The sequence below is a fragment of the Eremomyces bilateralis genome, assembly GCF_010015585.1.
Source record: "Eremomyces bilateralis CBS 781.70 unplaced genomic scaffold P152scaffold_8, whole genome shotgun sequence".
Lineage (NCBI taxonomy): Eukaryota > Fungi > Ascomycota > Dothideomycetes > Eremomycetales > Eremomycetaceae > Eremomyces > Eremomyces bilateralis.
In genome coordinates, this window is record NW_022985074.1 from 900,306 (window position 1) to 919,566 (window position 19,261).

The 19,261-nt window shown below is 50.8% G+C and overlaps 6 protein-coding genes across 6 annotated transcripts; 2 read left to right on the forward strand and 4 right to left on the reverse strand.

Annotated features, from left to right (window-relative positions):
- Nucleotides 1–61: 61 nt before the first annotated feature.
- Nucleotides 62–604, reverse strand: P152DRAFT_337503 (uncharacterized protein). The gene has a single exon (XM_033675305.1). It carries the CDS (start codon nt 449–451, stop codon nt 149–151), a length of 303 nt encoding a protein of 100 aa, XP_033534700.1. The 5' UTR covers nt 452–604; the 3' UTR covers nt 62–148.
- A 1,786-nt stretch (nt 605–2,390) lies between these two features.
- Nucleotides 2,391–4,106, forward strand: P152DRAFT_395993 (FAD/NAD(P)-binding domain-containing protein; the record flags this gene model as incomplete). Its single annotated transcript, XM_033676334.1, has 4 exons — nt 2,391–3,331; nt 3,397–3,662; nt 3,699–3,961; nt 4,017–4,106. The coding sequence occupies 4 exons, from the start codon at nt 2,391–2,393 to the stop codon at nt 4,104–4,106; spliced, it is 1,560 nt and encodes a 519-aa protein (XP_033534701.1).
- Nucleotides 4,107–4,177: 71 nt separating this feature from the next.
- Nucleotides 4,178–8,230, reverse strand: P152DRAFT_458235 (ARM repeat-containing protein). The gene is made up of 8 exons (XM_033679412.1): nt 7,893–8,230; nt 7,750–7,828; nt 7,236–7,696; nt 7,004–7,188; nt 5,086–6,953; nt 4,877–5,037; nt 4,718–4,826; nt 4,178–4,656 (listed from the first exon to the last, which is right to left on the reverse strand). The coding sequence occupies exons 1-8, from the start codon at nt 7,980–7,982 to the stop codon at nt 4,451–4,453; spliced, it is 3,159 nt and encodes a 1,052-aa protein (XP_033534702.1). The 5' UTR covers nt 7,983–8,230; the 3' UTR covers nt 4,178–4,450.
- Nucleotides 8,231–10,363: 2,133 nt separating this feature from the next.
- Nucleotides 10,364–14,607, reverse strand: P152DRAFT_458238 (antiviral helicase). The gene is made up of 2 exons (XM_033679413.1): nt 11,650–14,607; nt 10,364–11,602 (listed from the first exon to the last, which is right to left on the reverse strand). Exons 1-2 carry the CDS (start codon nt 14,392–14,394, stop codon nt 10,442–10,444), a joined length of 3,906 nt encoding a protein of 1,301 aa, XP_033534703.1. The 5' UTR covers nt 14,395–14,607; the 3' UTR covers nt 10,364–10,441.
- Nucleotides 14,608–14,794: 187 nt separating this feature from the next.
- On the reverse strand, nt 14,795–16,243 carry P152DRAFT_416434 (Swi3-domain-containing protein). The gene is made up of 3 exons (XM_033677063.1): nt 15,907–16,243; nt 15,773–15,851; nt 14,795–15,715 (listed from the first exon to the last, which is right to left on the reverse strand). The coding sequence occupies exons 1-3, from the start codon at nt 16,137–16,139 to the stop codon at nt 15,161–15,163; spliced, it is 867 nt and encodes a 288-aa protein (XP_033534704.1). The 5' UTR covers nt 16,140–16,243; the 3' UTR covers nt 14,795–15,160.
- A 373-nt stretch (nt 16,244–16,616) lies between these two features.
- P152DRAFT_473590 (uncharacterized protein) lies at nt 16,617–18,982 on the forward strand (the record flags this gene model as incomplete). The annotated part of the gene is made up of 7 exons (XM_033681252.1): nt 16,617–16,841; nt 16,895–16,973; nt 17,029–17,147; nt 17,195–17,863; nt 17,920–18,069; nt 18,146–18,459; nt 18,559–18,982. 7 exons carry the CDS (start codon nt 16,617–16,619, stop codon nt 18,980–18,982), a joined length of 1,980 nt encoding a protein of 659 aa, XP_033534705.1.
- Between the last annotated feature and the right edge of the window lie 279 nt (nt 18,983–19,261).

The window sequence follows — 19,261 nt, forward strand, 5'->3', positions numbered from 1 at the left end:
TCGGATGAGCCGGTGAGGAGGAGTCTTGTATTATTAGCGGACAAGGATAGCTCATTCCTCTCCAGACTTTGAATGATGGACTGCAGCGCAAATTGGACTCCTCCGCCTGTGGCTCAATGCTGACTCAATACAGGTATCAATACGGTGCTTAGGAACAATATGTATCGTCCATATAATAATACCGGCAACAAGGACAGTATTCCATACTAGTATCAATGCATATGAGCTGGTGAGTGAAGATGTGGTGGTGAACTGAGATGGTGAAATCGCCGTGGGATTGGACGAAGTCACCGAACTGCCAAACGCGTCGCGTCATCTGCCGCAACGAAAATACAGGGAAGAACGCTAGGCTGACCAACCTCCAGGGAAAAGGGCAGCCTACGCGATTCGGCAATTTCCGGGAGGAGCCAGCCACCCAAAACATCCAGATCCTCATGCTCTGGATCCTCATGTTCTCTACCAGACTTTACGAACCGAAATCCCTTACCTACAGTACTTATTGTTCGAACGGTCGTAGTGGTACACAAGTCGTAAATGGTAAGTAAACGCCGTACGGAGTATGTGTCTCACGCTTATCCTACACCCAACCGATTTCCAGCCAATGGACAATATGAAGCAGTGCTTCGGAGGCCTAAGATACTATTAAGTATATATGTCTCATGGCACCTGGCATTATAAACTCGAGCGACGGGGTACCAGAATCAAGGCTACTGTTTTATTTGACTTTGATCAAGATCAGTCAGTTTGTCTACCATAATTACCGTATATCTATGCTGCGTCGAGCACGGACATGTCGAGTTGCTTCTAGCCGAAATGTCACACCAATTCGAACTTCGAAGGCCAATATAAATATATGGAAATCTACTGCGGGCATGTCTCTGTCCAAAGTCCAAACCAAGGGCCAGTCGAATTGCATTGAAACTAACCCAAGAGAGTAATCTAGACGATAGCCTTTCTGCGAGAAGATGGTCAATAGAGTGGTACACTCATGTTCCTCCCATCAGAGCCAACTGCACGGTGATGGATGCCAATTGCTATCAACCCGGTTCTAACTAAACGTTCACACTGTGTGAACCGGAAATGCACTGCGCGCATCCGTGGTGGCAGAAATTGATGGCACTGAGGCGTATTCCGTACGTACTCTGGGGCCAAAACGCTCGATCGTCACCTCCTTGCCCCTTTTACGTTTCTTTACATTTAGTAAGTCAATACGATTCTCCCTTCACGTAGGCTGGAAGAACGTCGACGGTGATGGATCATCAATTTCCCCCACCCAGGAATCAGGATGACGTTCTCCGTTTTCGGTTCTTCTCGATGTTTGGTCCGGTCTCGTTGGGAATGTTGGAAATGTGGAATACGGACACGGCCCGTCTCATTCTTCAAACGCACCCTCCGTTGTCGGCAGCCAAGCGTCTCATACGGATCTGATAACTTCGAGAATCCGCACTAAGCTGTCCTTGTTCGTAATTAGCGCTGCAAATTTCCACTCGTTGGCGCTCTTTGGACTCCAACAAGCTGTCGACAACCTGCAAAGATCCTTTCCCCCTGATAATTTCCGGCTTATCTGATGATCTTGATTTGATAAGATCTTCTCCCTGGTCGAATTGTTGGTACAGACCTGGGATTATTGACGGCTCCCCCCACTCGATACATCCACAGTTCCACTCACATGTGCCTCATAAGAAGCCTAAAGCACGTTGTCTGAACACGCATATCCGCCATTTGCAGAATGGTCTGATGCTTTTCAGATGTCCATCGCATGATCCATCCTTCTGCCCCGGTTAAAGCTGCTCAAGGAAAGGGTACCAGCGGTCGAAACCGAACCAACCGCCCCGACACCAAGAAAAGTCCACGGAACTTTCAGGGCATCCGCTTCCTTAATCATGGACTCAATTGCACGATCATCCAGCTGGCCATCTGTGACCCTGGACCATGCTCCACTTCGCTCGTAAGAAGTTAAGAACACCCTCCTCGCCTGTCGTGAAAGTCTTTTTGTTTCGCCTTGTTTCTCTCGTACCTTTCCCTCCCGATCCTCGCCAGTCCAGAGTCATTCTAGAACCTGATTTGGACCTGTACAAGTCGGAGTACCGGAAACTATCTTGTACACCATCAATTTGATCAAAATCACCCTCCCTCCTGTCCATCCGCGTATTGAGCCGTTTTCTGCGATACCTCACTCCTAGTTCGTCGTTCCGTCACACCGAATTGTATCTTGTACACCTCTCAGTTTTAAATCCTTATTGGCAGAGCATTTGTTGGACGAACCCAGAGAATTCGTTCCCTATCGATTGCTCGAGTAAATTCCTTCGACTTGATACCACCACTCTGCCACGTGGAGTCCCTTTCAAGATATTTGCCGCTTCAATTGTCATATCGACCACTTCATAGCTATGAGTCCATCGGCGATTTCAGTGCCGATCGTCGGGGAGGAAAGTCTAGAGAGGTCCCTGAACAACGGTAGTTATAGCTTGAACGGCCATTCCGTCAATGGGGCAGTTCAACCTCCATTGAAAGAAGCCGTGAGCGGCACCCAGAAGCCGCAGTCATTCCTCGAGAGTCCGAACGATGACGATCTCCTTGACTTCATCTGCGTTGGATTTGGCCCCGCTTCGCTCTCAATTGCCGTTGCCCTGCACGACTCTCTCGAAGAACAGTTCAAGGTTGAAGGTCGGTCTGCGAGCCCGAAGGTTTTGTTTCTAGAGAAGCAAAATCAGTTCCGATGGCATGGTGGTATGCTCATAGAGGGGGCGAAAATGCAGATCAGCTTCCTCAAGGACATGGCCACGTTCCGCAACCCAAAGAGCGACTTCACCTTCCTTAACTACCTGCACCAGAACGACCGGTTGGTCCAATTTGCCAACCTCAGCACCTTTCTCCCGCTTCGAATCGAGTACGACGACTACATGCGCTGGTGCGCCCAAAAATTCGACCATGTCGTACGTTACGGTCAGGAGGTTATCCAGATCGCACCTGAAAAGCAAGTCTCTGTAGCAAATGGCCCAGTCCAGGTGTTCGAGGTAGCCTCTCGCGATTTGCGGACGGGCACCCAGACTGTGCATCGGGCAAGGAACGTCGTTATTGCCGTCGGAGGTCAACCACAAATTCCGGCCCCTTTCCCAAATTCCAACCCGAGAGTGATCCATTCTAGCCAATACGCTTACATGCCTGCGAAGCTACGCCAGAAAGGCGGCACTTACAACCACATCGCTGTCGTTGGCTCGGGACAAAGTGCGGCAGAGATCTTCGAGGACATTCAGAGTCAACACCTGGATTCGAAAGTATCAATGATCATGCGGGACTCGGCATTGAGACCATCGGACGATAGCCCATTGTATGACTTCCCACATTTATTTCGTTTTGGTCTTGTGCTTTGAATTTGGCTGACTTCGCATATAGCGTGAATGAGGTCTTCGATCCAGAGTCAACGCACGCCTTCTTCTCCCAGCCCCCTTGCGGACGTGCACAAACCTTAGCAAGAAACCACAATACTAATTATAGTGTCGTACGCCCTGGTCTTATCGACCGAATCTACGAGTCTCTATACGCGCAACGGCTTGTGTACGGTTCCGATACCAATAGCTGGCGCACTCGGATCCTGCCTTCACGACAAGTCTTGTCGGCAGAACCCATCCATAATGGGATCAAACTTCGAATCGCCCCGGGTCCCATCTGTGATTGCCCCCTGGAGCATTCGGAAGAGAAGAGTGGTAGCAATGGCGTGGACGTGCAGCACGCTGACGGCACCGAGCTGGATGTGGACCTCCTAATCCTTGCCACTGGATACTCGCGCACTTTACATCGGGACCTGCTGTCACCTTGCAAGTCGCTGTTGTCGTCGCCGGACAAGGAAAGTGGCAAGTTTCCGGTTCGAAGGAATTATTCTGTTGCGTTTGAGCCAGGTACTGTTGCCGAGGAATCCTCAGGGATCTGGTTGCAAGGCTGCTGCGAGCAATCACATGGCGTAAGTTCCCCACTCTGATCATATAGACAAGGGGTTGAGCTAATGTATCGTGCAGCTCTCGGATTCGCTGCTGTCTGTACTGGCTGTGCGTGGCGGAGAGATGGTCGAATCGATGTTTGGGAAGAAGATGGAGAAGTTGGGATGAATGGACAAACTCATGGCGTGAACGACGGGCTACAATTTTTCAGTTAAAAGACTGCCGAACGGTGTTTCGAAGCGGATGGAATCGTATTGGCTGAACGTTTTACATTTAATCGGAGTCAATTCAAATTACTGAAAAGCCGAAGGGATATGGCGAGAGTGATTGCTAGAACAATTGAAGGTTTCCCAAGCGCACCAGGTCCCATCAACGCCAGCTCGAGCTTCGTGCATAATGCCATCTAATCGAACTAGAGAGATGAAAATTTCAGCCCAACAGGCAGCAAAATTAAACCATACTGTCCTTCGCGTCATCTCGCTAGGATTTCTAGGGGACGTGGTCCTATCGCTCTACTGCGACGGTAAACCAACCTGACCGTTCCCCTGTTCTCCTCCTGCGACAGCTTGCGCCTGTTGCTGAGCTAAGGCTAATGCTTCGGCTTCGGCCGCAGCGATCTGATCGGCCTGCACCACGGCACCTTGAATGACTTGCTGTTCTTCAGGTGTAAGGGATTTCGTGAGGTTATCGTAGAGCTGCGGCTGCTCTTGTTGCAGGCCTAACAACGGAAATATTAGCAGACTGATAATACGCGAGTCATCACAGAGGTATGCACATACGTAGCAGTGCAGACTTGAATACACCGTAAGGTTCGAGCTTGTCAAGAGGTGTTTCCAGGAGGCTCTCCTCTTCCAGCTCGTCATCATCTTCCGATTTGAATTTCTCGGCCTGCGATTGATGTTAGACCCGTCACTAGGGGATCGATACGAGATGTTTACCTCTTCATGGAGGAACTCCAAATACGCGGCACCCTCATCCTTGACATCTTCTCCCTCATCAGCATCATCCCACTCTCCAGGATCGACCCATTCCTCGTCATCGTCATCGTCGTACTCATTGTTGAGCTCGAAGCTTTCCTCCTGCTTCGCCTCTTCACGATCTGTATACGGTCAGTCACCCACGAATCCCATTAGAGCGATGAACTTACTTTTCATGGCAGTTGGAAGTGTCTGGAACAACCGGACCGTGCCTTGCAACAATCTAGGCCAACCTTGCTGAACGCTCACTGGGACATGATCCGCGGGTAATGTTAACAGGCTCGTGATCGCGGCGATGCAGAGCTTCTTGTCATGTACCCGTGAGAAGTTGTCAATGCTCGAGAACCAGATGCTGAAAAATTTGTTGGTCCACCCGTTCCCCTCCAGGACCTGCATCGCCATCAAGGGATTGTAGTAAATTCCGTTGATGACCATCTCCATCAAATGGACGCGGTGTGACTTGACCTTTGGCTCATCACTGAGGAGGTGCATCATACCGAATTGAATGAACTCCGGAACATATGCATCCACGTGCCCTCGCAGAGAAAGCATGATGACTTCGGCAATCTTGCAGCCACAGATCCGCTCCACACCACCAACCTTCTCGTCTTTGAAGATCACGCGGGGAATATCAATGATCGCATCTAGATAGTCTTTGTTCTGGACCAGTTGTGCTGCGCCATAGGTAACATAGTTCTCTAGCGCCGGAAGCATGTCTTCCAAGTACAGCTCGGCGCCGGACTTGAATGTTCTGTGAATGAGGAGGAAGGCGTGCCACATGGTCGGGGAGATGGATTTCGCAGCAAAGGTGCAGCTGTCGATGATTTCGAAGACTTCGTTGTAGAGATCATAGAGCTTATTCTCCAGCGTGATTTCGATCACGGGCATGAGAATAGTCTCCAAATGTAACAGGACCTCGGGTGTGCTTTCAAGGGTCAGAATCAATGTGCCGATCGTCTGAAGGACGCCAAGCGCGGTGATGCTTTTGTCATCCAAGAACTCGCCGTAGTCCTCGGGATCGCGGGATTGATTGCGTTCGACCAGTTCTCGGACGATGCGCAGGTAGGTATCTCGTAGCTGTTCGCAAAGAGCGACAGCAAACGGCGTGAGTTCGGCGGCAAACACGTCCACGAACTCCTCCATCACGTTCGTCAGAGCGTCCACGTCCACCTCGTTCGCGAGCTTCAGCAGCTGTTGCATGATATGTGGGATGTTCTGCTGCATCATGGTTCGGATCGGGACATGTCGAATGAGAGGTTGAAGTGCGAGCGCGGCTTCCACGCGAACCGGGAGTTCGGGGTCCGCCATTGATTCCAGGATGTTTCGGTAGATGAGGAGAAGGTTGTTGGGGTCCTGGAAGTCCAGTCGCTCGAACTTTTCCAGCGTATCGCAGGCTCGCGCTCGCAAGAATCCGTGGTCACTACGGAACTCGGGGAACACGTGGCGAACAAAGAAGTATTCGACCTGATCCGCAATTGGGCTCTTCTTCCCCAAAATGACCGGAGCCAAGGTTCCGATCATTCTCAATGCACCCTCTTTCGCCCGGGGATCCTTTTCGTTATCGGGCGCTGCCTCATACTTGTTGACCACGCTGTTGACAAACTCCAGCACCGCGAACGTCTGCTTCCGACGGTTCTTCGTGAGGTCGAGCAGGAAGTTCACCGCCGCGACATCCGGTGCGGACACTTCCTCGTAAAAATTTAACTTCCGGTGAAGATACTCCTGTGGGTCGGTTTCGAAGAGCTCGATGTCCTCATCGGACTGGCAGAGGACGGGGAAAAGGAGATGCTCGATCAAGGTGGCCAGATGCGGCTTCAAATGTTTCCATGTCGATTTGGGTTTGATACACTCCGCCATGAAGGCCAAGGTGAAAGACAAGCACGGCTTGCTCAGCCATACCGTCTTCGCCACCCACTGCTCGATTTGTTGGAAGTACGCCTTCAGAATCTCCGGGGCGAAGTTGGTGATGAATGTTTTGGCGAAGTTGGTATAATCTTCGCCGCTTGCGCCTTTGGTGACCGATCCAGGAGTGCCATATCTACCACGGTTAGCAGTTGAGGATTTCTTCGAGGGCAGTCCACGTCGTACCTCGCAAACAGTCGGTTCAAATTCGCATAAGACCACTTCTTGGCTTTCCACCAATGATTCAAGGCCCGTTCCTCGAGATCCTCGACCATGGCAGCGGCGGGTGCCGGCTTCGAGACGATGGTCAGGAACAATGTACACCATCCCACAACCACTTGCTCTTGTTGAAGATGCGCCGGAAGCTCGAACTATATATCGTCAGCATCGTTCCCTGGGCAAAGCGCAGCGCACTGACATATATCGCATGTTTATAGCACTTCACAATGGTGTGGAGGATCTCCCCGGCCTCGCTGCTCTCTTCGTTGACGAGCTTGTTGCCGATGTTGAGCAAATGTGGGAAAGTGACCTCGACCACCTTCTCGAACTCCTGTCGCTGTTCTCCCGCTTTGAACCGGTACACTTTGCAGACGGAGAGCAAGCATAATGCACCGGCAAAGACCGAGTTGGCGTCGTTCCCGTTCAGAAGCTGCAAGCTCAGATCCAAAAAGTTGGGCCATTGTTGAGGAAAATCGTAGGTGAGCATTTTGGTGATGGTCGGGACCAGTTGGGCGCGCATCGCAGGGGAGGAGGAGACCAACACCGGCACCAGGCGCTGTCTCATGGTATTTTTCTCCTCCTCTGATATCGGCTTGCCCTGTGTATGGTCGTCGTGTGGAGCCCATCCTTTCGTGACACGGTTCTTCAGGTAAATGACCGCTGTCCACCTGTTAGCCAGCGATTTCCTTCTGCACCAAGGCACAATTCCTTACCGGAGAGTCGAATATTGGTATCCTGATCGGAGTCGAGGATGCTAAGGAGAGCATCCGCGAACCCGGGATTTTCCTCCGCCTAGACGATGTGAGCTTGTTGATATGTAGGTAAAGGAATGCGCCGCCAGCCAGACATGTCGTACATATTTCAAATCGATCTCGGCCTGTCGCCGAATATCAGCATTCGGATCGAGAGTGGCGGCGATCCTGCCCCTCAGGATATTTCCGTCCATATTGAGGTGGGATTCGAGAATAAATTGAGCAAAGGGAGGAAGAGAATTGAATGGGCGCAGAGGCGAGGAGAAAGCACTTGGAGCAAATGCAATAACACAAGATGGATCAAGATGCAAGCTGCATCGAAGCAGCGGATCCTATCGAGGGATAAAATAAGGAGCACTAGAGGGGGTGGTGTGGTTGAGATGTTGTTTTTGGGCAGAATGGTTAATGGCCCTGACCGTCTGTAGAGGATTCCATAGGCACAGTCGGCGTCCAACAAGAAAACTGTCGATGGGAAGTTGGTGTGGGATGTGGGATGCAGTGGAGTCGAGGGCTCATGCCTCAGGCCTCAAGGCTGCATCTCACGTGCTGCTAGGATAAACAACGGATCAACCGATCAACATGGATCGCATTCATTCGATGGTTTCAGACAGGACTTTGGTCACTAATTACATCTCATCCACTAACGTAATCCACCAGCGAGTCGCCCAAACCACCGAGTCGCCCACCTCAACCGTGGCCCACTACCGTAACCTGAATATCTCAACAACTACTGAAGCAATTTATTAATTAGGAAGTAGGCTAGGATCTACGTTTTCTGGTATAGCTAATTGAGGCATTGTACAGGTCTCAACGCGATGTCCTGGCTCGCGACAGCGTCCGCAACGTCGCTGGCGCCTTGCGGGAACGTCATTAGAAGTACCATTTTCACTGATTATATCTTGATCCCGACGTTGTACAGCTAATTCAAGCCCATCAGTAATTGAGCGCGTATTAGCGCCCTTAAGCACCTTTTTTTTGCGTTGTTTGCGCTTTGATAGCGTCTCGTTTGCCTTCCGAAGCTTTCCTATCTCGACCTCCATGATTGAAGCTCCGTGCGCGACCATTTGAACACCCTTTTCAAGGCTTGAAAAGCTTTCTAAAAGCGGTGTTGGGGAGGTATTTTGATCTCTTTGAAGGCGCTGTCGTATGTACTCTGTTTGGGACCTTATTTCAGCGACGTTGCGTGGTGTTTGCGACTCCCATTGAGTGATCTCTGGTAATGGCGTCGGGTCTGTAATCGGACATCAAGCTTTGAAATAACAGCTTCTGGATCGAAAGGCACTAATCCTGCGCCTTTGAAGGCGCCCTGGATATTCTCCGTAGCAATTGCTTTTTCGAAGGCGGTCTTGAAAGCAGGTAAAAAGTCCTCTTTCGTGATGTGGTTGATGCGGCACCGGATAAAGTCCTCAATCTCCTTGCTATACGCGCGCTTTAATGGCCCAAAACAGCCAACGTCGAGGGGTTGTAGCAAATGAGATGAATGCGAAGGCATGCAGAGAGTAATAATCTTCTGGTCCTTGCAGAAATCCTGGAATTGGATAGTGTCATGGCTGTTATGGCCATCCATAATCAGAAGCCGATAGGCGCCAGTCGTACGGTCTTCTGTGAAGCGATTAAAATGCTTTAACCACTCAAATCCATGCTCAAGGGACGTCCAGCCCTTCTCGCTAACTGATAGAACCCAATCAGGCCTATCCGCAATCGCCTCGTACCAGGTATTGTAATGTCGAGCGCTTTTGAAGATGATGAAGGGTGGGACAATCCAACCTTGCGCGCTGGCAGCAATGATCGATGTCACCCATTCTGTATTGCCTGGCTGCAAGGTTTTTGGAGTCTGACGTCGTTCGGTACCCGTGATGACCATGCGCGTCCCGATTACGCCCATTTGAAAGCCAACTTCATCAAAGTTGTATGTATCTTCATCCAGGATACCGTATTTTGCCTTCACGTTGCGTACGAGGCGAAACCACGCGCCAATAATCTCTGGATCTTCGTTCAGGGCTCTTTTATAGTCGTACTTTCGATTAACACGTGTTTTGAGCTCTGGAACGCGTTGTACGAATCTTGAAGGCCAATTGATACCAACGTGAGCCTGACCGCGATCGCTGAGTAGCTTGTTGGCTATATCTCGCAACATATCGTAATTGAGCTGAAATCCGCGCGCGTCGACATCGAGGCAGTAGTCGATAATCACCCTTTCTTCCATATTTGAGAGCTTTTTCGAATTCGGGACACAATCGCTTCGTGCAGTCATTCCGTTGCGGCGGTCACGTAAGGTACTCCACGGGACGTTGTAAGCTTTTGCAGCTTCTCGAATTGATTGAACTTGGTCTTGTTCGATAGTCTGGATGGCTAGGTTCATTCTAGCTTCATTTGAAGGTAATTGAGGGCTCTGTTGTTGAGACATTGCGAAAAAATCGTGATGATCGCTGTTACGGAGATGAAGTGGGCGACTCGGTGGTTTGGGCGACTCGCTGGTGGATTACGTTAACTTAGTCAGTTAGCCATTAATTAAGCCTTAGAACGTGAATTGAGTGAATGGAGTGAATTGATCATGAATTCATGATATGTACATCTATCTTCTTGAGCCTACTCCTTAAGTCTACTCCTTGAACCCCGGTGCTGCCCTTCTAGTAATAGCGTCTCCGGTACCCTACATGTACAGCGACGCAACCGCGCACACATCCCTCTTGATCATCTCCTGACAAGTCTGCATCTTGGTGAACAGCGTCGGGTCTCCAACGAGTCGCGCCGCATTCTTCACTTCGCGACACGTCTCGTCGAGCCGCGTGATGACGCGGACAATCGTTCCTTCCATCACATCCGTCAAATCCGTGATCCGGTTGAACGACATTCCTCGAGCCCATTCATACACCACCTCGACCATGCCGAATCGAGGCTTGCTCACGAAATCGTTCGAGTCGTCCGATGAGAGGATGACCTGGTACGTCTCCTGAACACGATTGACTTTGTTGGAGATCTCGATGATCTTGTTCTTCCCCTTTTCCAACCGAGGCGTCAGTGTGGGCTCCGAATCCGTCTTTTCTTCGAAGACGAATGCCGAGAGAAGAGCCACGATCTCCTCAGGTTCATAGTCGGCAAGTGCGTTTTCCAATATCAATTCTGTGAGAACCAGCTCGTCTGCCGAATGTACTTCGCAAGCAACCTTCCCTTTCAACTCGACGCGGGAGTTCTCGTCGATGAAGCCAAGCTCCTTCAGGACCTGGATGCGTTGCTCATAGTCGGGAAGAAGCTGAAGGTTTTGATCCGACATGAGCTGTCGCAATTGGTTGATGTTCTCCTTGATCAGCCATTCATCATGTTGCATGGCAAAGTGCTGCACAAATTTGGGACATCGAAAACATTGGGTCTCCTGTGCGAGCTTCGACGCTTCGGCTCGCTTTTCACGGACGTTGTTAAATTCAAGATTCTTCACTCTGGTCCAATCGAGCTCATCCCAGTCCTTGTAAGTCCAAGACTGGAAAATCGGGAAGAGTTCGACTTCAAGAAGCGCACTCTGGAGTTTCCTGTCGTGGAGCGCCTTCAATACCGGCTGATCCCCCCCGATAATAGTCCTAGTGAGGCATTCCAGGTCCGATACAGGCACCAAAGTGACCCGGAACTTCATCTCCTGTTGCGTAGTCGGAAGCTGGTCGAAGAACTTGGCAAACTCGCCCAGGCATGGGAGAACGTCACTTGTGCTGCGGGATTTCTTCGAGGTGAATTCAAGGATGGGGACGGTTGGGACGGCCGCTTTCGTCATGGTGGCGTTGGCCCCATCCCTCGTGAGTACGCCCACAGAGCGAACACCATCCTACGTGAAGTCAGCGTAGTCGCGTCTAAATTCAACGGCGCACATACTCGGCGAAAGATGACCAGCCTTTTTGCCGTGAACATGCGCTTGCTCACAGGAGACCCCAATGCCGTCAGGTGCATTTCGGCGTTTAGTTTCTCGAACATCATGGAGGCTTCATGGCATTGCGCGAGATCGATATCGCATATATCGCAAGGCTCTCTCTTGATTTTCGCAAGATCGGCTTCGGATAATTTCACCTGTTTCTCATGCTCCGGTAATAGGGCTTGAGTAGCGTTCTCGCTGAAGCTGCGTTTGATCATCTCCTCAATTTTCAGAGCTTCAACCCTGAGGAGGTTGAGAATCATCGTGTATGTTAGCCTGAATTGCGACTTGAGTTTGGTCGCGTCTCCCAAAATCATCTGTCGAAGCCGTGTTGATGGTGGAGCGTCATCCGCTCCGGGTAGAACAAATATCACCGTGCCTACACTGTCGATACCGCGACGTCCAGCACGGCCGGACATTTGGGTTACCTCTCCTGGAAGTAGATCACGGAATGATCTACCATCATGCTTCCGATATCCGGAGAATGCTACGGTTCGAGTTGGGAGGTTTAGACCCATAGCGAATGTCTCCGTCGCAAAGAGAACCTTGACTAGTCCTCGAGCGAAGAGGATCTCAACCATCTCTTTGACAATCGGAAGCATACCGCCATGGTGCACAGCGATGCCACGACCTAGCAATTCGCGTAAGCGACGGATCTGTGGCAACCCACGATCCTCGGGCTTGAGTCGGGCTACGGAACGCTCAATGATCATGTGAACCGCGCTCTTCTCCACCGCCGAACAGAAATCGAGGCTGGAGAGGGCATCCGCATTCTCTTCGCACCGTTTCTTCGAAAACACGAAGATGCATGCGGGCAGAAGATTTTCTTTCCGAAGATATTGGACCAGGTGCACCCAGATTGTTCGGTCTTGGGCTGCCGTCGTTCTCCCGCCTCCGCGACCCGTTCGAGCGATATTCCCATGGCCTCGATGAGATGGTTGACCTCGTCCAGCGGGGGGTCCTCTCTGACCGCCACCTCGTTGTGGACCTCCGCGTTGTGGACCGCCTCTTTGATTGCCTCGTGCCCTTCCACGATCTTGACCTCGGTTCGAGCCACGCTGATTGATTGAACCCCGGGGGGGTCCGGCTTGATCAGGAACAGGTGCCTTGACCTTGTCCGCCCCAGTCAAAATGTCATTTGCTTCCTTCCAACCCTTGTCTAGGAATTGTTTGTCCTCGTTGACGATTTTGTGCATCGACTTCTTTGCCCAAAGGTAATATTCCAACGGCACCGGTCGTTTTGGCGTGGAAATGACATAGATATCCTTCTTCTTGGTTCGGCCTACCCATGATGCGAATTCGTACGTGTTGGGAACCGTTGCCGACAACAGGATAAGTGTGACATGTTCGGGAAGCATGATGATGACCTCCTCCCAAACGACACCACGCTCCAGATCATTCACGTAATGAACCTCATCAAAAATGACGAACTCCACATCCCGTATTAGATCGGCACCCCTGTACAGCATGCTGCGTAAAATCTCCGTGGTCATTATCAGGCAGCTTGCTTCTGGCCGGATTTGGACATCCCCTGTCAGAATCCCCACATCGTCAAAAGTGTTTCGGAAATCGCGGAATTTTTGGTTGCTGAGGGCTTTGATTGGGGAGGTGTAGATTGCCTTGGTCATATGCTTCGCGGCCAACGCAATCGCATACTCGGCAACCACGGTTTTGCCAGCCGATGTATGGGCTGCAACGAAAACGGAATCCCCATTTTCCAGATGATAAACTGCCTCTTTTTGGAAGGTATCGAGTTCAAAGGGCCATTCTCTTGCCATGTCCGGCACGAGTTCCTTGAAGTTCGAGATCTCCCGATTGATATCGACCATGTGCGCCCATTCCTTGCCACCTTTCTGTAACGACGAGAAGGCGAGTTGGCTCCTTGGTGCCAATGCGGGGAATTCGACAGGGAGTAGGGCATCAATTTCGTCCTCTTCAGCATATTCCTCCGATTGCATCGAATCTTCCCTTTGGACATCGGCTGTGACGCCGGCAAGAATTTGACCGGGTGCGTTGGCGTCCATAGGTTCTGGATCCTCGGCCAACGCTGCCTGCACTTCATCTGCCGTGGCCCTTTCGACTTGATCCTGATCGATACGAGCGAAGGACAACCCTCGTGAGAATCCTGGAGGAACCTCCAACAACGCCCCTTGCGCACCAACTTGGATCACTCGATCCAAGCCTAACTTTCCCGAAGCTCTCTCGGTCAGCTCATGCTGTAGTGCATTGTCTTCGGCTGCAGCGACGGCCTCCACGCCATCTAGTCCGCCAGGAGCGAAGGGAAAGAACCCTGCCGCACCTCGGACAAATTCAGCACGGTTGGCAGGTTTCCGTAGAATCGATGTTGAGTTCTTAGCCGTTGCACTGCTTGCTGGAACGGTGAGTTCTTTATAGCCTGTCACGCGTCCTTCAAGCCCTTCCCGTGTGAATCGTATGATAGTTCGGGTTTGTGTCGGGGTGATGTCGAGGAGATCTGCATAATCGGTAGGGGGTTGCCAGCGGTGTTGGAGACGGTTGAGCCATTCATCATTGAACCATGGGGAAGGTGATAGAAATTCCTCTTCCAATTCCTTTTTGATGTCCTCAGCCGAACGCTTCGCCCGCTTGTACGGCCGTGGAGATTCCAAGATATCATCGACGGTCCAATCCCTGGAGCTACCCTCGGCTGTCACAGTGAGCTCCTCGAGTGCTCGTTGAAGGGTCTCCATAGGCGTTGGTAGGCAGGCTCTAGCTTGTATTAGCAGAGTTGTCTTCCAAACTTTCGCACGGCTTGTATATCAAATAAGGTACATAAAGGAATGGCCTGTAAGAGCTGGGGCACACTGCCCACAAACACGATTTGATGAGGGGAAAGAATTAATTACTGACATTTGCAAAGCTAGAGATCCATCTATAGGGGGAAATTTTGACCTCTCTAAATGTACCGGCAGCGAGGTTTTGGTCGGGAAAGACTTGAGTGTCGTGGTGTTGAACAAGTTCAAGGAATGGACGGCAAGCAAGTCACAAGCGCAACGGTCAACAAATCGCGGGGTGACTTCACTGTCACTTCACCACTTCCGCTGCTGTTTTAAGTGTCAAAGGGATCCGTGGCACAACATAAATATGGATGGAGTGAATTAGATTGACATTAATTCGTTACACGTTTAACATCGCTTGATGCCTTTGATACCAATGATTCGGCTGTATTTCTTCTTCAATCTATCGATTAATCTTCATGCCGCTGATCCATCTCCCAGGTACCAGGTAAGTACCAAAAGTACTATGTCGTGCCGCACGACCGTCTTCCATTCCTACCGTGGACTTGGGAGGTGTTCCGTCCTTGAGGTTCGTTGAATGGTTGAGCACGTCTATCCCGAAGGATCTGTTAACATATACTGCCCTTGTTGAGGTCCCCTAGTACCGCTATAAGCAGCAGTCCCGGCTTCCTGTAAATGACATTCTTATGCTGTTCCATTTTGCCAATGTGGCACCGGTTCAACCGTATAGGTCATCCATATCTGCCATTGCTTCCATCTCTGCCTCGTATTCATCATGCCCGTTAGAAACGGGCTTATGTATCGCGGTGCTCTGGCTATGACCATGAGTCTGATGCTCTCCAGGACCGGTTGTAGTCTCGGCTAACAAAGCAGCTAATTCATCGTCATCCGGTATGTCTGAGTTCGGCGGTTGGTCTGGAGCTCTATGATCGGTGATCCCTGAAGTGGGAAGTTGTTGTCGCTCTAATGGTTCGTTGGGATTCTGCAAACTACTCGGAGTAGCATGGTTTCCGGATGCGTGGTCTGTCGCGTTCGGCTTCGGTGAAACGGGAGGATCTTCTTGTGCAGATAGATTCCTAGGAGGAGTCGAGTTCTGCCTCGTCGCGCTTGTGCCGTACCTTTCCTCGTCAATCCACTGCTTGCGCGCGGATTGCACACTCTTGCTATGACCCAGTTTCTCAACCATAACCAGACCGTCTTCAAATTTGGCTTTCGGGAATAACTCATCGAGCCAAAGCTGATACATATTCAATAGCCGAGCCGTGTCGGAGAACTGTTGGTGCCATAACAGTCAATGTTGGTCCACGGGTATCCCATTCAAACCACTGACCTCATGCCCTTTGCCCCGAAATTTGAGTTGCTTCTTCGCTATGGATCGTAATTTTGGAATGCCTTTTGGTCCGGTGAGTCTAGTCGAACATTAGCATTAGTGTTACACCTTCGTTGTGGCATGGGGGGTCCAACAAAGTCGAGTCGAGTTTAGCAATGGGCTGTCTTCGCTTTCGCTCTCCGATTGGAACTTCTCGATCTATGCCCAGTCCATCATCGCCGTCCGTAGGTCGAGCGGCATTAGGATTCCGCGCAGAAGCATCTGCTATTGAGGCCTCTTCTCGATCCCCTTCCGGGCCAAAATTGTAACTGAAGAGCCTATCAAGCTCGTTGTCGGACATGTGGTCATGGTGGTCCGACGCAGGCATGATGAATAGAAATTGGTTGATAAACGAGGGGAGCGTACTCTAACAAGGTTGACCTTATGGTTGGGTCCCCGTTTATTGAATCAGCACTGTTGCGGCGTGGTGTTGCGGAGATATCTCCAGTATGGACCTCGTGGGACTCGACTGATGAAGCAACGGAGACGCGTCAACGCGTTTAAAGTTGATGCCTTAATTTTGGCCTGACTGCCTTGAAAACCTTGATGCCTCACACCGACGCCACATCCAACTCAATCTTCACGATCACGAACCCAGTCCAATCCCCTACTCCCTACTGTAGAGGTAACTCTGCCTTTGCCTTACAGTACTCAATTGTTGTCTATCTTAATCTGTATAGACAAGAGGAACCACTATTTCCAAGTCTAGAATAGTACGATAGCTTCGTTCAAGTACTCCGGTGGGGACTGGCTGCCTCACAAACTCTATGAGAAAGACGAATCGTCACATTACCATTCCCCGAATATGGCGGTTCCTGTCCTCTTAACCGTAGACCAAGCGGTCGAAAAAACAGAGCATCTTCTTGATCGCGCCCGCACCATTAAAGGTACCGGTGGCATCGAACCACGGCTACCATCGTCGGAATTCAAGCGCGCATTTGGCCTGAACCCTAGTGCCACTCAGGATACGAAGAATGCTCAATATGCCGTTATTTCAATTGCTGCCCGGCGAGTCTTCTACAAGATAATCGTAAGACCCAGTCTTCCTATATTCTACGATAGCAGACTCTTACAATTTGGCAGGCATCAACTCACATCGACAGCCCCAAGTTTGTCGACATGTGGAATTTACTTGATATCCTGCTGGTCTGTGGTGATGATGGTGAGGCAACCGGAAAGCCATGCTTTGGTCGGCCATAATGCTAACTCCAGCTTAGAACAATGCGAGACAGGATTGATGTCCACTCTCTTTGAAGAATTGCTTGACAGCCAGAGTATCGACGACTGCCGGGTTATCTTCGGTTACCTAGAATCAAGGAGGCAGCAACTCATTGCGGTAGGATCAAATCCGTCTTGAATTCTAAGTGTCGCTAATAGATCTAGAAACACTTCGGTCCTAAGCAACAGAAAAACCTCGTGACCCTTCGATCTTGTAGCGAACTGCTTCGACGACTTTCCAGGGCCGAGGATGCTGTATTCTGCGGTCGTGTGTTCATCTTCCTCTTCCAAAGTTTTCCTTTGGGAGAACGCGGTTGGGTGAATCAAAGGGGGGATTTTCATGTCGAAAACGTCACGACGTATGAGTCGCAGACGCCCCCGGAAGGTGATAAGGCAGATCGTAGCGCCGACCAAATCAATCAAAATCAATCTCAAACCCCAGCCTCGGCAGACGTTAATATGGAAGATCAAGAAGACGCACCCCTTCCCATTGTCTCTACACCCGGGAAAGATGTCGGCCGTGAGAAAGATTCAAACCACGCGGAAGACACTATCGATGAAGAAACGGGGTTGAACAGGCTTTACCCTGTCTTTTGGGCCTTGCAAGAAGTGTTCTCGAATCCCCCCCGAGTGGCGGATCAGCCGGAATTTGCCCAATTCAAGAATGGACTGGAGGCGACGATTGAACGGTTCAAGGCAATGCCGAAGATCAAGCAGGCACGGAATCTCGATGACAAGCGTGGCGTGAAACGGAAACACGGCGAATCCCATACCGAGTTCGCAAGCATTTTCAATCCCAAGTATCTAACGAGCCAGGATTTGTTCAAGCTTGAGGTAGGCAACCCTTCCGAGCATCGGTTCCGTTACTAACTCGGTAATCCGCGTTACAGCTGAGCGATCTCGCTTTCCAGAGACATGTTCTCGTGCAAGGCTTGATTTTGATCGAGTTCTTACTCTCACTCACGGAGAAGGCTCGGAAACGGTGGCCTACGCTTCCAAATCGGCACTTGCAGTTTGGGATCAATTTAAGTGAAGAAGATGTAAGTGTTTTGTCTAGTGAGAGGATGAAATCACGTAGTTAGTGCATGGACTAATGATTGGATGGGACCTTTTTAGACGGAATGGGCCATCGCAATGAAAGCAAGGATCGCGGCCTACCTCCAAGAGGGCCCAGAGGGGAAATTTTACTACCGTATGGTCGATACGGTTTTGTCACGGGACAAAAATTGGGTGTTCTGGAAGATGGAGAATTGTCCTCCAATCGTGAAAGATGCCCTGACGGTTGAGCAATTCTTTGGTGCCAACACAGGTGCGGAGAAAACCTTCGCCCAGAGGCGTATGCGAGCAGCGCCTATGGGTACGTTGGACCTGAGATTCCTGTCTGATGCAGGCGGGACGGACGCCACCCAAGGGCTAGGGACATTCGCACGGTGAGTGGCATCCATTTCGTTTCGGGCAAATACCAGGAGCATCATATGGCGCTTGACAACCCCGCCACTATGTGGGGCGCATCGACTGACCAATATCAGGCAACCCCCACTAAGTGCGGAGAAATACGTCAAAGGTGCACAAGGAGCTGAATTGGATTTGGAGATGGCAACGGCGGAAGAGGAGAAATCACAGCTGCAGGATACCAAGGCAAGTCAGACGTGGAGAGCGCTTCGTGTGGCGTCAAGGACCAAACTGGGTACTTTCAACAATGTCGACGACGATATTGGGAGTCTTTCGAAGCTTCTCGAACCCGATGCGACCGAGGACGGCAAGGAGGAAGACAAGGAGCAGCCAGGTCAACAGGAGAATAAGGATGAAGCCAGGGGAGAGGAAGGATATGGGATGACCAAAGCGGGTGAGGGGTCAGCTGCACCGTTAACCGCTCCCATTGACGCTACAAACGGTACGGAAGTTTCATCGCCAGGACCCCAGAGACACTCAGTGGAAGAACGGTCCGAATAGCAAGTCGGCAATCACTACGAAATACTCAAACTAGACGAACAGGGCGCACCCGATATAAACTGTTCTCGGTGTTTGTTGCAAGCCTGCCATCCGACATCACTGGGTGAATACTGCTTACGATAGAGTGGATTGGACGAAGCAGAGGGGCGGCTGGCAGCGGCCCTTCCAAGAAGATCCAAGGCACTGAAGCTTGAGTCAGAGCAAGGAAGACTTTACCAATGGTGGCGAGAAGACCGACACCTTCATTAACGAATTTCCTGTTCCTGAGGGTTCGACCAG

Excerpts from the sequence above, each read along its gene's own strand:
- P152DRAFT_458235 (XM_033679412.1), bottom strand. The coding sequence starts at position 7,982 with ATGGACGGAAATATCCTGAGGGGCAGGATCGCCGCCACTCTCGATCCG. Across the intron at positions 5,038-5,085 it reads ACTTCCAACTGCCATGAAAA|ATCGTGAAGAGGCGAAGCAG; the intron begins GTAAGTTCATCG and ends GACCGTATACAG. Across the intron at positions 4,827-4,876 it reads TGGAGTTCCTCCATGAAGAG|GCCGAGAAATTCAAATCGGA; the intron begins GTAAACATCTCG and ends CATCAATCGCAG.
- P152DRAFT_458238 (XM_033679413.1), bottom strand. The coding sequence starts at position 14,394 with ATGGAGACCCTTCAACGAGCACTCGAGGAGCTCACTGTGACAGCCGAG. Across the intron at positions 11,603-11,649 it reads GGCTGGTCATCTTTCGCCGA|GATGGTGTTCGCTCTGTGGG; the intron begins GTATGTGCGCCG and ends GACTTCACGTAG.
- P152DRAFT_416434 (XM_033677063.1), bottom strand. The coding sequence starts at position 16,139 with ATGCCTGCGTCGGACCACCATGACCACATGTCCGACAACGAGCTTGAT. Across the intron at positions 15,852-15,906 it reads GCTAAACTCGACTCGACTTT|ACTCACCGGACCAAAAGGCA; the intron begins GTTGGACCCCCC and ends ATGTTCGACTAG. Across the intron at positions 15,716-15,772 it reads TTCGGGGCAAAGGGCATGAG|TTCTCCGACACGGCTCGGCT; the intron begins GTCAGTGGTTTG and ends TGGCACCAACAG.
- P152DRAFT_337503 (XM_033675305.1), bottom strand. The coding sequence starts at position 451 with ATGAGGATCCAGAGCATGAGGATCTGGATGTTTTGGGTGGCTGGCTCC.